We start from the raw sequence: 14,028 nt of genomic DNA on the forward strand, positions 1-14,028 counted from the left end.
CGGTAGCTACCTCCATCTTTTATACTGTCTATGGCGAAAACCTGTTAGGTGATTGCTGCTTGACTCAAATCAGACCAATATTCAACGAGGTGTTATGAGTATTGTGAAAATATTAAAGTGCCCATAAATAGCAAACATGACCAAGGCCTTGAGTAAAATTTGAGCGAAGACCCATTAGTTGATCACTGTGTGTACGTTTTGACCAAAACTCTAGGAGAAGCTGAGATTCTTGTGAACAGAGGGTTGGATGGATAATGGACGGACCAAGCTCGCTGATCCGTCAGCTGGACGAACTAAAAGCTGATTCACTGAACTTCCCTCTGCTGGATGGAAGTCTTGTGTATAACTGACCAACCCACCTGTTTCATAATGCAGACTTTTATGTGATTTTTGCACAAGGTATTTTTGTCATGGTTTGTAGTTTTTGTTATGTATTTGCAGTGTTTCAGTTCTATTTGTTTTCTTTTCTGTGCTTCTTTGTCTTTCTAATTTCACCCATTCCCTTCTCAGTCATACTTCCTGTTTTGGGTTCTTTGACTTCTTTCTGATTATGTAACCTGCCTTTTTTTTTTTTTTAAGATTTACTCATTCAAATTAGTGCAGTTTATTAATGTCTGTACCAAAAATTTATAGCATGGAAATTCATCCAAAACTTGGCCTGATAACTCCAAGGAGCAAGCCAGTCACAGGAAGGCACTGAAAGAAAAATGACAGTGAAAAGCCAGCAAAGACTTTAAAGAAAAAAATATCACTGCCAGAAAGCCAATCAAATTGAATGATAAACTGACTTTTCCTTTCAAATCAATTGAAATTAAAGAGTGAATATTCTTCAGAGTTTTTAAAGTCCTGAAAGGACTTGTTATGCTGGTACACATGTCAGTTAAGTTGTGTTCACAGAACAATAATTAAGTTAAAAAAATATCACCTTACAGGGTTTAAGGGGTTCTCTCATGCAGAATGTAACCAAACTATGGAGTACTAATAGCTCTTTGAGGGAAATAGAGGGACATAAAACTAATAACCGATTTGACCATTACACCAGAAAGCAGACTCCACCCAAATTCTCCATGTCATGCCTCAGACTTGCCCCTAGTAAGCTGTTGAATTTTTACCAGCTATGATATTGGACTCAGAACAATCTTACCACATAAAAAGTCCTGGATCAGTTTGAATAGTGTTCAAGTGTGCAAAGTTAGAGGACGTGAGGACGAGACTTACACTCATCTGTTTTTTTAAAGGATTCATTTCACTGAGTGTAAGAACCTGGATCCTCTTCCCCCAAGCCATTTATTACCTCTCATCCTTTAGTCGGGCTGGATTTCTCTGTCAGTGCCGGGGTCAACCATAAAGCCAGCACTCACCCCGTTTCTCCCGCATGGCCCAGCCAGATAAAACAGGAACAGAGAGGAGGGGGGATTTTTTGGCTGAGCTGGTGGATTGTTCTTATCTGGAGGCTAGACAGAACGGGTGGAGGGCTGGTGGGAGTTGAGCTTTCTGATGTGGAGTCTGCTCTTAAGGTAGGACAAGAAAGTAGGAAAACACACACAACAAAGCCTATGTTGTCTTTCAGATACTCCACACAGCAGCCCCTCGATGCTGGTCTTAGTATCAACAGAAAAGACACCATGCAGGGTTAGAGAACTTCTAGATGATGTGACAACTCGTCTGGCAGCCATATTGGAGCTCTTTTGCCGCAAGGCCACTTGGATTACTTAAAACTGGCTTTCTGTGCTCTTCACTCAGGAAGACACAGCTTATGTAGCTGTGATGAATCGACACTGAATTAGCTGACTTGTTACGTATGCTGAACTGCTCGTTTTAAATGTCTTTATTGAAAGACATCTTTTTTCCATCTACCACTAGCTCCATGGTCTTTTAAGCTTGAGTGTAAAATACAGCCAACAGGAGAGTCTGCAGATGTTTTTATAATTACTGTGAAATATAAATGGTCAGTTATAATTATCTGACGATTTGTTACAGGACTTTTATGGATAATGACAAAGGAAAGAAGGGATGTTGAGTTTTCATTGTATTTACTTGGTGCTTGCGGGCGATCTTATATATTTATGTCTGTTTTTATGGAAATGGCTTTGAATACATGCTGCAGGCAGCACAATTTTCTATCTCAAGATGTTTTCTTTGTTTTGTTTCTGAGCTCATCACTTCCTGGGAATACGTTCATTGTGGAGTGATGAGTAAAAAACCATCTTGAACGAATCCTACACGTGGAGGCTGGGGCGGTGGAGGGACCGAGACACGGGACAACCATGGCACCAGGATGTCAAATATAAAAAGACTGATTTTTTTGAAAAAAGTATAACTCTATTGTAGTTTTTCAACCTGACCTTAGATTGGCCCAGACTTCAGCCCTATGAACAAAGACTTTTGCAGCATTTGAACAAACGATTTCCTCCTAACATTCTCCTTGGGAATTATTCGCTGCTGTCCAATCAGAGAAGCAGATATTTTCTAACACAGTTGCTGATCTTATGTACTCATAACTTAGCCAAGAGAGTTTAATGTCCTTTCTAACCTTGGAAAAGCTCCCACTTCAGTACTCTCTTGGATTGGATTGGCAGCAGCAAAGATCTCAAAACTTCTGTGAATAAAATTGAAACTACTCTGCACGACTAGGAGGTACCAGGGGGCAAGTTTGAAAGTAAATTCGTTTTCCTAATTTGGTTAAAATGTCCCTTTAAGACACTAGGAGCAAGCTGTGTTTAGAGCCATCTCTTATTACTTACACATATTAGGATTTTTAATTTAGTAGGCAAAATGTTAGGGGCGCGCGAATGGCAATATTCATCAATCAGTCATTAATGGCGCTTCTGCAACAGAACTCCAAGGTGTAGCTGTTGAGAGGTCAGAGGCATCACCGTAAAGTCTCTGTATGGGTTGGGGGAGGGAGGGAAGGGGAGGAGAGGGAGAGCTGATGCAAGGGAGCGAGAGGGCGGTCAGTCAGCTAAATGGAAGAAGGGAAGGTGGAGCTGCAGAGCTGTACATACCCCTGAAACAACAGGCAGCTGAATGAGGCTCAGCTGGGCATGCAAGTCCTCCCGCTTGGCCACTTCCTATTAGCGGAAGTGATCGGTGCAGCCGGACAGGAGAGGGAGGCACACACAGGAAAAGAGGCACGGAGGTGAGAGGTTGAATCACAGCAGCAGACGAGAGCAGAAGGAGAAGGTTAGAGAAGATTCAGCATGTTGGAACATTTGCAGTTTACCATGCGACAGAACATGTCAAAGCAACTGTCCTGGATTGCAGTGTGCAGTCGTGAGCCGTACACGTGCACTTCAGCGGTCTGAAAGCTCAGGGAGTCAGGACTGCAGGACAGAGGTGATGCACAGCCGTGTTTTATCCACCAGGCAGCCCACTGATGTTTCGTGTGATGAAATCATTTTCTCACAAAGCAGATATGAAAATGATCCTCATATAAGCATGAATCCTCCAGACTCGTGACTGTGCAGTAGAAACCGGCACGGAAACATTCCTCTGCATCTGGCCCATACCGTGCATGTTGGTGCTTTGGTGTCAAATGCATGTTTATTGTCACAGTGAGAAGTGCAATAAAAAGAAAGAAACACTTTTCCCTCTCTTCTGTTAAAAGCTCTCTCTAAGGTGGTCTGGTTGCATTCTCTGCAGCGGATATTGGATTCTGTCAAACAGACACATGGGCAAAACCTGACAAAAGGACACAATGGTGAGGGCAGACACTGGTAAAGAGCAGGAAGATTATGAGTATGGTGATGTGAGGGGTAAAGGAAGGAGTTAAGATAACAAAAAATGATAAGCATGATAAGATGTCCCTTCTGTCTTTAATTCCAAAGCAATATGGACATTTGAAGTACTCCACTTCTTTGTATGAGGCTGTATGTGTGTGTGTGTGACTTGGCACCAACGGCGTACATGTCTCCTGGCTTTGCTCACATCATTCAAGTGCCCGTTACCTAGCAACCCTGACGCAGGGAAAGTTTGGCTGACTAAAAATAAACTTAGTGTTTGCAGAAAAGGATGTAAAGCTGAAAAAAAGAAGGTAGGGAGAATTACGCCGGCAGCTCTGCAGTAATACAGGAGGGCAGAGGGGGAATACAAGAGCATAAAGGTTTCCTCATACAGCTGTAGGCTGTGCATTGTACTGTGTGAGCCTGCAGTTGTTTTTCTAATCTGTGTTTCTTTTCTACTTAAGTAAACATTTATTCACATTTCCAAAATGACATTAGCACAAATTAGTTTTATCTTTGTGTTAGAAAATATAAGCACTTATCTACAGTATCAGGCTTACATGACATTAGTTAATGACCAAAACATTCAACATATGCTGCAGTCTTATAGTTACTAACATAAATGGATATAGCAGCCGTTTATGGGAAAATTTAAAAAAAATGTTTAAATGCAAATCCTGAAGTAGTATGATCTTTTAAATTACCTTTCATCAATCAGTCTATCTGGAGAGGTTTCTTAACTCGTCAGTAAGGGTACAGAGTTTGTCATCAAATGTTGTTTTTATGTGAGTATATATATATTTTTTTAAAAACTGGTTTTGTCCCGATCACTCACTGAGAGAGACAGCTGCATATTTAGCAATGCTAGCTTCTACCTGCTGTTCACCAGGTAGAAGCTAACATTGTGTGTCGTTTGTAGTTAGCTGCTTTCTTTTAATGCTCCCGATTACTCATAAGTCAGTGTTTGTGGATTGATAAACAAAACCATTACTCTGAAAAAAAAAAACTTTTGGATAGCAGTGCAGAAGATGTAATCGTTTATTCCGCTGGGAAAGCAAAGGCTAGCTAGCCTGGCTAGCAAAAGTAATGCTAATTCGCACTAGCGCTTTTCTTGCATTTCAGTGTCTTTTTTACATGGCCACAGCTGTGGTGACAAGAAATAACTACAATGCTTAATCTAACAGAAAATAGCAGCACTCTGGCCACAAAACTTAACTTGAGGGCTAACAATTCTGCCAGTAAGCGTTTCAACAAAACACTCCAAGAACCTTCGCTAACTAGCACATTGTGGTTTGTATTTCCAACAAAGCTGAAAGCCCCAGAAAATATTTTGTCTACTCCAGTAGGCAACTAAAGTTCAGACAAGATCAAATTCACAAGAAAAACCTTGACTTTGGTGCTGTCCTATCAGTTGCTCCAGCCTTACTAGTACTGATAGTACATCCTACAGACTGAACGTCAGTTAATTTAGACCATTGTTCCACTAGAAAAGCAGGTCGGGAATCCTCAGAAGGCTCTTGCACTTGGCAAAATCTCCTATAGTTTATTGATATGATGTTAAAACGCTAACTTTGGAAGTGCAAAAATATAGATGGATTAATGCATCATTCCCAATCTGACTTCAAGACGCCAACGCAAATTAATTTACTTTATTCTTGGCCTCCATCTGGAGCTTTCATCCAAAGCAGTTTGGGTGATTTGCACCCAAACCTCTGTGGAATTCCATTCACCATAATACTGCGTTTGATATTTTGATAGCAGATGAGTGCAATAGAAAAAGCAGCCCATTCCAATTAATCCATATTGTATGAGCCTGTCAACCTTTCTTGCTGCTACCTACCATCTATTCTCTGTCCTCTCAGAGAGCTAAAGAGTGTCAGAGATCAAAGCACAGGTGTTGTCACCCTTTAAAAGCTGAGAGAGAGAGAGAGAGAGAGAGAGGAGGAGACAAGCAGCTAGGTGGGGATAGACTGGATACTTGTGCGATTTACTCTCACCCTATTTCTTTCTCTGACTCACTCGATCTGTCTCAAATAAAACATTGGCTGAAGCCTGAAGAGTGGTCTCTCAATGAGTTTTAGCTGCTTTCTTCCTGCGTCCCTGTGACTGTTCCCCCCAGCTGCCTCTTGCTCTTATCTGAGCTCACAAACACAGCACCGTGGCAGACAACAGATCACCTTTGTTTTATGACAATAAACAATTCGCAATAAGCAGGGGGAAGATTCAGAAGGGGGGCGAGAACATATCCGAGCATGAAACTTAAAACAGGGGGATTTGGGTGATGTGGGCTGATGCACAGTCTGGTCTAGCGGACATAGTTTTCTTATGATGTACTTTATGGCGCTGGCAAATAAGCAGAACAATAATGAGGATGACTGCTGAGATAGTGGGAAAGCGTAGGAGGTGAAGTGGCTGACAGCAAAGAAAAGAAAGAAACGGAGATGAATACGAAGGGGAGACAGGAAAAATGAAATACTGCATTGCTATGCGTAACCCTGTGTCCTCACATAACCCGCTGCAACGAGTGCAAGAAAAGGTACGTTTTGTTAGTGCTTATACAATTAGTTCTTTGTTGAGGTATGTGGTCCTGCACTGAAAAATATGAAGCATGAAAGCAAAGGCTTCAAAATAACTACATAAAAAACACTTTGTTAAACACATCAGATCTCATTGGGGAACAAAATCATGCTGGATATCTGTACTGATAAGGTCTGGGCAATGTGTTACAAGTGAAAGGATGCCACAATTTTTGATGCCAATGAAAATTATCATTCTGCAGAGGGCTTAATTCAAAGACCCCCTAAAATTCAACATGGAAAAAAAAATAATGCAGCAGGCTAGTCCATTCTGCTGAAGCTTCAATGCAGCAACTCAAAAATGGTAGTCAGTAGTTTTTATGGCCTCCCAGGTCCTTGGAGGTCTCCTCCCAGATCTGGATCAGGGCATCACTGAGTTCCTGGACAGTCTGTGGTGAAGCCTGGTGGTATCACATGGGCCAAAATATAATATCCCGAAGGTGTTCTAGTGGATTTAGTTCAGGTGAGCGTGGAGGCCAGACGAAGGTATCAATTCCTTCATCCTCCAGGAACTGCCTGCATACTCTCACCACATGAGGCTGAGCTATGTTGTGCACCAGGAGAAACCCAGAACCCACTGCATCAGGGTCTGAGAATGGATACAAGGTTTTCATCCTGATAGCTGATTGTAGTCAGGGTGACATTGCCAAACCTAAAGAGGCCTGTGCATCCCTCCATGGATTGGCCATCCACCTCCAAGCCAGCCATGCTGAGTGATTTTACAGTCAGCATAATGTTCTTCAAACTTTTTCTCCAGACTCTTTTATATCATTCAGTGTTCTAAGGGGGAACTGCTCTCATCTGTGAAAAGCACAGGGCTCCAGTGGTGGACCTGCCACTCCTGGTATTCTATGGCAAATGCCAATCAGGATCCATGGTGCCTGGGCAGTGATTACATGGCCCACTAGAGGATGGCAGGTCCTCAGGCCATCTTCATGAGTCTGTTTCAGATTGTTTGGTCAAAGACATTCACCCCAGTGTCCTGCTGGAGCTCTGGCAGTGCTCATCCTGTTCCTCCTTGCACAAAGGAGCAGATACCAGTCCTGCTAATGGGTTAAGGACCTTCTACAGCCCTGTCCAGCTCTCCTGGAGTAACTATCTATCTTCTGGAGTCTCCTCCATTATCTTGAGACTGTGCTGGGAAACACAGAAAACCTGGTATAGGCACGTATTGATGTGCCATCCCGGAGGAGTTGGACTACCTGTGCAACCTCTATAGGGTCCAGTATCACACACCGACCCTGGCCAAATGCAAAACTAATGAAGAAAAAACAGTCAGAAAATATGAGGAGTAAAAAAAAAATGTCTGTGGCCTTCATCTGTAAAACCATTCTTGTTTGGGGGGGTTGTCTCATTGTTGCCCCTCTAGTGCACCCCGTCTGCTACTTAACTGACCAGATCAATGTCCCAGACGTTTAACTGACTAAAAAGTGTTCCTTTATTTATTTTTTTTGTGCTATGTAGATAAAGATATAAACAAATACAGATCTGACAGCAAGGTACATCAAATCATCGAGAGCTGTAAAAGAGAAACAATGTGACAAGATACAGCCCAATAATTTAACTTCAATTTAGTTGTACCTCTGCCTGAAACCCTTCAACCAAGATGGCAACAAGCAAGTTGAAGAGGACGTAGTTGCCAAAGGTCATTAGCGCGATGAAGTAGAGCGCAGCTACGGGAGAAGTGGAGGCCATGCCGTTATATAACACCTTGTTCCAGTCCTCCTGTGTTAGGATCTGCAGAGAAAGTAAGAGAGGCGCTTATAGGTAAAAGTATTGTTGAGCAATTCTTCTAGAAATTTCCCCGTGTGAGGTCTAAGTCTTCACCGGTCCTGATAATGCTTCATACTTCACGCCCTTGTCATGACAAACAAACATTTTTCCCCCCTCTACTGCATTTTTGCAAGAACTTACCTGTTAATCCTCTAAGGTATAAGCTGTCATTGGTGATAACACTAACTATATTTAGCAGAGAGGCTAAATGGCTTTTCTGAGAAAAATAAATTGAACACTTGTTAACACATGTCAGTCAGAAAGGTTATTTTATTTCTTCCCTGATTGTGTAGACTTGAGAGATCAATTTAATAAAACAAAAGTTGTATATTCTGATTGCCCAGGGTTGGAGTTACAGCTGATGATGATTTAGACCCTGGAAGGTTAATGAGATAGTTATTTAAGCCTTTTTTAAAACAACATATTGGGCCTCATGTAGACTGTAACGTGCAGTAAATGGTAACTAGTAAAGATTAGAAGTTGAAACCTGTTTGCTGTAGCTGGATTGTTTGTGTACTGCTGGCAAAAATATTGGACTTTTTTCAAAGTCTTTGTAAGGCTGTAAAAGCTTTTCATCATAAATGCTTAGTTTCCTTCTTTCTTTGTATTGTTTTATCTTTTTTCTTTATCTTTGCCTCCTTGTTCTCTCTGTCCCTGTCTCATTGCGTTTTTTTTGTCTGTGCCTCTCTCTTTCAGTATACTTCCTGTTTTATTTTGAAGGTTCACTCCCTGTCTGGTTATTGACGTTGGTGTCTCATTGACCTTCCTTCCTGACTACCCTTGTCTAAATACACTTAAATCTTTGGTTAATCAGAAAAAAACATATTTTGAAAATACTAGCAGTATTTTCTCAATTCTGCTTTAGACTGCATTCAGCCTTTCTCTGATTAGGACCCAAGAATATGTTTATTTGACTAGTAATAGCCCTTTTTTCATTAGTACCTTCTCAGGTTCATGTGTGTAAATAGAGTCCTTAACCAGCGCCACTGTACCAGCACCAAAGAACACCTTGTGAGATTTCACAGCTTGACAGAGCAGCAATATTTGATTATGAGAATATGCCGATTTTAAGTAACTGTGATTTTTTTTTCTCTCCCCTATCTATGTTTTTTAAATTCCTGGTCGTAGTAACACAGATCAGTTACAGAAATGCATTAGATGCTCATTCTTGCCATTAATCAAAGCTCAAAGGCTCACCTGCTAACAGCAGAGCTTTTAGCTGCAATAGAAGAAGTGGTTTTAACAAAATCTCTGCATCTTTATTCTGTGAAGTGCGGGAGTACGGCAAAAACTTGCTGAATTTACGAAGTTGTGTGCTGAAGGATAATGTTTCAGTTTAGAAAAACGCAACATTAAAATGTAAACTTTCATCATTCTGTTCAACAGATTAAAGCAGTGAAGATACACTTGAGCTCTCCATGGGAACGGACACATCAGTACAACGGTCTGTACAGAGAAACATGCATACATCTTACAGCCAGTCAGGTGAATAATAAATGGTTACTATATTGAGAGTGATATATGCTGGACCCCCACAGTTACGGTTAATTCATGAATCTAAGGTGACATAATGCAAAGCACAAGCCTACATAACCTATAGAAGATAGCCAGAAATAGGAAATTAGATGACTGGAAGAAAATGATGAAGACAGAAAAGGTCTAGCGGGGCCATAGGGGAAGAGGTTGATAGATTTTATTTATTCAGGAGGAGGAAGAGGTCTTTCAGGCTCTGAACAGGAGCATGTTCAGTCATCACCAAGACTCAAGGAGATCTTACTGGAGGTTAGTTGCTCGAGGGACCACTCTGACAGGTACAGTTAGATTAAACAGGCAGCTGATGAACATGCATACTGTAATTTCTTCATGCTGCTTATTTTTTATTTTTTCAAGACGGTGACTGTAAACAAGCAGTGAGGAACAAACAAGCCTGGAGCACCACTAAAGAGCACTGGGGAAGAGGGGGAAGAGAAGACAAGCTCACCTGGAAGACAGTCACTATGGCCCAGAGAAGAGAGTCAAAGTTCTTCCTGTCTGGTAGAGTGTCTCCGTCTCTCTCTGACCCAAACCTACAACCAAACAGATGCATCCCCAGGATACTGACCCAGGAGGGAGGGAGGAGGGGACAGGAAAAAACAAACAGGAAAAGGAGGGATAAATGTTTACATCACAGCAAACCCTTAGATACCACACAAATAAACAGAAATTATTTGTTGAAATGACATGTTTACCCATTATTATTGCTGCCTGTGAAAAAAAGAAGAAAAAAGCGGAGGATAAACAGAGCTACAGTCATACAAAAGCTTAAATAAAACTATATACTGACCTGAGACAGTTGCAGAGGTGATATTACATACTGAGTCCTGCCCCTGATTGGGTAGCATTCACTTTATTACCCTATCTCTTGACCAACAATGCTAATGGAAGTGCTTTCACTGGATTCAGCACCATGGAGAGTGACACAACCCACAACAATGACACCTCGTGTATTTATTTATTTTTTCAGAAGATTACTCACATGCTGACTGATTTCCTCTACTTTGGAACTTTAAGGAGTAGTTTAAGAGACATTTACAAGCATAAGACGATAGCTAGGATTAGCTTAGTTTAGCATAGCACCCCATCACTTCACAGTAGAGCAGTGCTCCACAACACTTAACACTTTTTGCCTCAGTCAGAACCTCTGATTATTATTCCTCTTCCACTTTCAGCTTTCCAGCACAGCCGTTAAAATCCTTTCATGATTTTCTTTTCTTAGCCAGGCTAGCTGGTTGCTCCTGCCTCCACTTTTTACGTTAACCGTTTGATTACCAATCATGACATACAGAATAGATTTGGGATATCCATTATCTAGGATTATCAGTTTTCCCTGGATTATTCTCATGTTAAAAAAATGTAAATAATTCATTTAATGGTGACACATGGGGGAAGCAACGTTTGCAAAAGCAGTCATAGTTTTTGTCAACTCCCTGTTTGAAGGGAAAAAAATAAAGGAATACATGTTTCTGCTACAGAGCAGAAACTATTCACAGCACTTCACTTTTTCCATATGCTATCATGTTATATTCCAAATGGATTAAATTAATTTTCCGCCTTAAAATTCTACACACAATGCCCCATAATAGCAATGTGAAAAATGTCTGCTTGGAGGAAACCAGGTACTGTCATGGCACGGAGTCCATGTTTATGTTTAGTCTATTAGTATTCTGTGGTTTTGGTTACCTTGGGTGTTTGTATTCTTCTGTTCATGTTCCTATGTTCTGTGTCCCCCAGTCTGTGTTTATTGGTTGGTGGTTATCATTGCGTGTATGTGTTTCCTGTTTTATTGTGAAGGTCTGCGTCTTATGTGAGTGTTTTCAGTTTGCCTCCCTAGTCTCGTCACGATAATCACTCCCAGCTGTGTTCCCCACCTGCGTGTAATCTCCCTGTGTTCTCTGGGTGTATTTAAGTTGTGTCTTCTGTCATGGTAGTTGCTGGTTCGTCTGTGTTATTTCCCTTCCACCCTTCTGTGTTGATTCTCTGGTCATTCTCCCTGCATGTCACGTTCGTATTCCGGTTAGTGTTTTATTTAGTTTTCCCAGTTTAGAGTTTTCACCGTTCTGTTCCCCCACTCATGATCTGCTTAATACCATCCCTGTAGCAAGGGATGTGAATGCTTATGCACATGTTATATTTTTGTTTTTATTTTTAATAAATCCGCAAGAATTTCAATCTCTTTTTATTTTGTGATTATCTGGTATTGTGTGTAGAATTTTAAGTTGAACAAAATAAATGTAATCAATTTTGGAAAAAGGCTGTAGCATGACAACATGTGGAATGAGAAACTCCAAACATATACCCATATAAAGCTCTATCTGCAGCCACACGAAGAACTGTAGTAAAGAGTAAATAGTATAGTAGCGCATATACAGTGACACAGCTAAATATGGGTAGACTGGCACAGCGAAGCAAAGGCAACACTATGAAAGGCAGAGGGGATAAAGACAAAGAAAGCTAAGCTACATGTAACAACTAAGCGGGGGTGTTATTATTATGAAGCAGCAGTGAGTCGGCACCGCAGTCTGCCTTTTATTCAGGAACAGACACTGAAGCTCAACTGGAGCTGAGGGATCAATGAACAGGCCTCCGCTGCGTCAACTTGGCAAGCCTTCACTCAAATCAAGAGCTGTTTATCTATGCATATACAAGGCCCTTGGAACTTTGTGTATTTGTGTGTGCGCGCCTGTGTACTGAAACGTCTGTGTGCACGCGTGTATGTGAGGGCACAAATCTCAATAAGCTGTTGAAATGAAGCAGCAAATTCTTCGGATACACACAGAGACATGCTCTTTTAGTCGTAACACTCCCTCTTAAATAAAGGTGGGGGTCTGAAATACACAGAGAAGCATTTAGTGTCTTATTTAACAATTGAGTGGGTTTTTTGGGCTCAGCCACAAAGTCTACCCAGCCAGAAAGATGGAATGCTGACTGAAAGAGGGAACCACTTTAGTCTTTTCCCCCGGTTAAATCATCTCACTGTTCCTGTCGCTCTCAACACTACTTGCTTCTCACACAGAAGTTATCGTGTACTGATTTACCAGTTTACCTTCATTCATCGCCTTTGTTCTTTTCAGTTCCACGGATTTGAAACACTTTTTCCCCCCTTTTGATGTTATTCTTCCATTAAAATTGAGAAATAGAGTGGTGCCTACCTCCCCTACTGTTTAAACAAGTGGAAGACTGAAACATAAATATTTTTTCAGCCTGACTCACTCACTCTCCCCCCAAGAATACCTGAAGATGAAGATGAAGAGCATGAGGAGCATGCAGAAAGTGGCCACGTTGTCCATGGTCTTCATGAGCACCACCAGCTGTCTCTGCAAGGCCGGCATGAAGCGGACCAGTTTGAGGACGCGCATCAGCCGGAAAGTCCTCAGCACCGACAAACCCCCACCCTGCTGTCCCACGATCTCCCACACGCTGTCCGGAGAAAAGACAAAAACACATTTATAATTCACGTAAGGTCCAAATTCCAGTGAACTGTCTTCACGTCAGGCGAGCAAAAACCCAATTTTTCACTTTCTCTAAACACTGCGGGTTCCCAGATGTGGTCCTGACCACACTGACACAAATTATGGTCTAGCACTGCACAATCATTTTCTACAAAGAATAACATTTTCAGTAAGTTATGAAATGGTGAAAATGTGCTGCTTTTTTAATGCTTTAAAAATGATTTTTTTGTTTTATTCGATGAATGAAAGTATTTATTCTTCTGGCCACTTTGGATCAGCAGAGAAACCTGTAAACAAACACATAAAATAACATAACACAACATAACATAACTGTAGAAAATATCTTAGCTTTTTCCTCCTGAACTGATCTGAAATTTATGTGTGAAAATGTACTTAGACACAAGCTCCGTCTCCTTTTAGCTCAGTTTTGGTCTCCACCTCCAGGTGAAGGAAAGCTTTGATGCACCACTATGAGATTACCAGACACTATTCTGTACCTTTGCCTAGCTCCAGTTTAGTGTTGTACATAAAATTAATTTAAATTAAATTCAGTTAATTTTATTTATACAGCACCATATCACAACAACAGTCACCTCAAGGTGCTTTATATTGTAAGGTAAAAACCCTACAACAATACAGAGACAACCCCAACAATCAAACAAACCTGCATAAACAAGCAGTTGGTGACAGTGGAAAGGAAGAACTCCCATATTTTCCTAAGTCCTAAATATGGTATTACTGATAAATATAAAAAATCTTCACAGACAGTGCTTTAAAATGTATTCGATTTTCTACTAATGTCTTTAGTTTTTGATACATAAGAAATTGTTTTATATTTTATTTAATTTAATGCTGTGATGCACAGTTTTATATATACAAGTATTAAGTGATAATTGTGTGCTGGAGGACTAAAGTTACCCAATACAAAGTGGGTTTGTGTAAAAAAAACAAAAAAAGCAAAGAAAAAGA

General features: G+C 40.9%; 1 protein-coding gene and 1 long non-coding RNA gene across 15 annotated transcripts in view; one reads left to right on the forward strand and one right to left on the reverse strand.

The window, feature by feature from the left end:
* cacna1g (calcium channel, voltage-dependent, T type, alpha 1G subunit) overlaps positions 1–14,028 on the reverse strand; it is a 309,568-nt gene that overhangs the window by 95,990 nt on the left and 199,550 nt on the right. For 11 of the 14 annotated variants that reach the window (XM_040036698.1, XM_040036704.1, XM_040036703.1 and 8 more), the window contains exons 12-15: positions 12,842–13,027; positions 10,053–10,167; positions 7,880–8,035; positions 3,006–3,071 (exon numbers count right to left, since the gene is read on the reverse strand). In XM_040036698.1, the coding sequence (XP_039892632.1) occupies positions 3,006–3,071; positions 7,880–8,035; positions 10,053–10,167; positions 12,842–13,027 (523 nt within the window). The remainder of the gene's footprint in view (positions 1–3,005; positions 3,072–7,879; positions 8,036–10,052; positions 10,168–12,841; positions 13,028–14,028) is intronic. The other 3 variants (XM_040036706.1, XM_040036709.1, XM_040036705.1) reach the window with 1 other exon arrangement.
* Positions 9,412–10,074, forward strand: LOC120736513. The gene is made up of 3 exons (XR_005696523.1): positions 9,412–9,556; positions 9,777–9,882; positions 9,962–10,074. It is a non-coding gene; the product is annotated as an uncharacterized LOC120736513 (long non-coding RNA).

Source organism: Simochromis diagramma, unplaced genomic scaffold (assembly GCF_900408965.1).
Source record: "Simochromis diagramma unplaced genomic scaffold, fSimDia1.1 OVJJ01000371.1, whole genome shotgun sequence".
NCBI lineage: Eukaryota > Metazoa > Chordata > Actinopteri > Cichliformes > Cichlidae > Simochromis > Simochromis diagramma.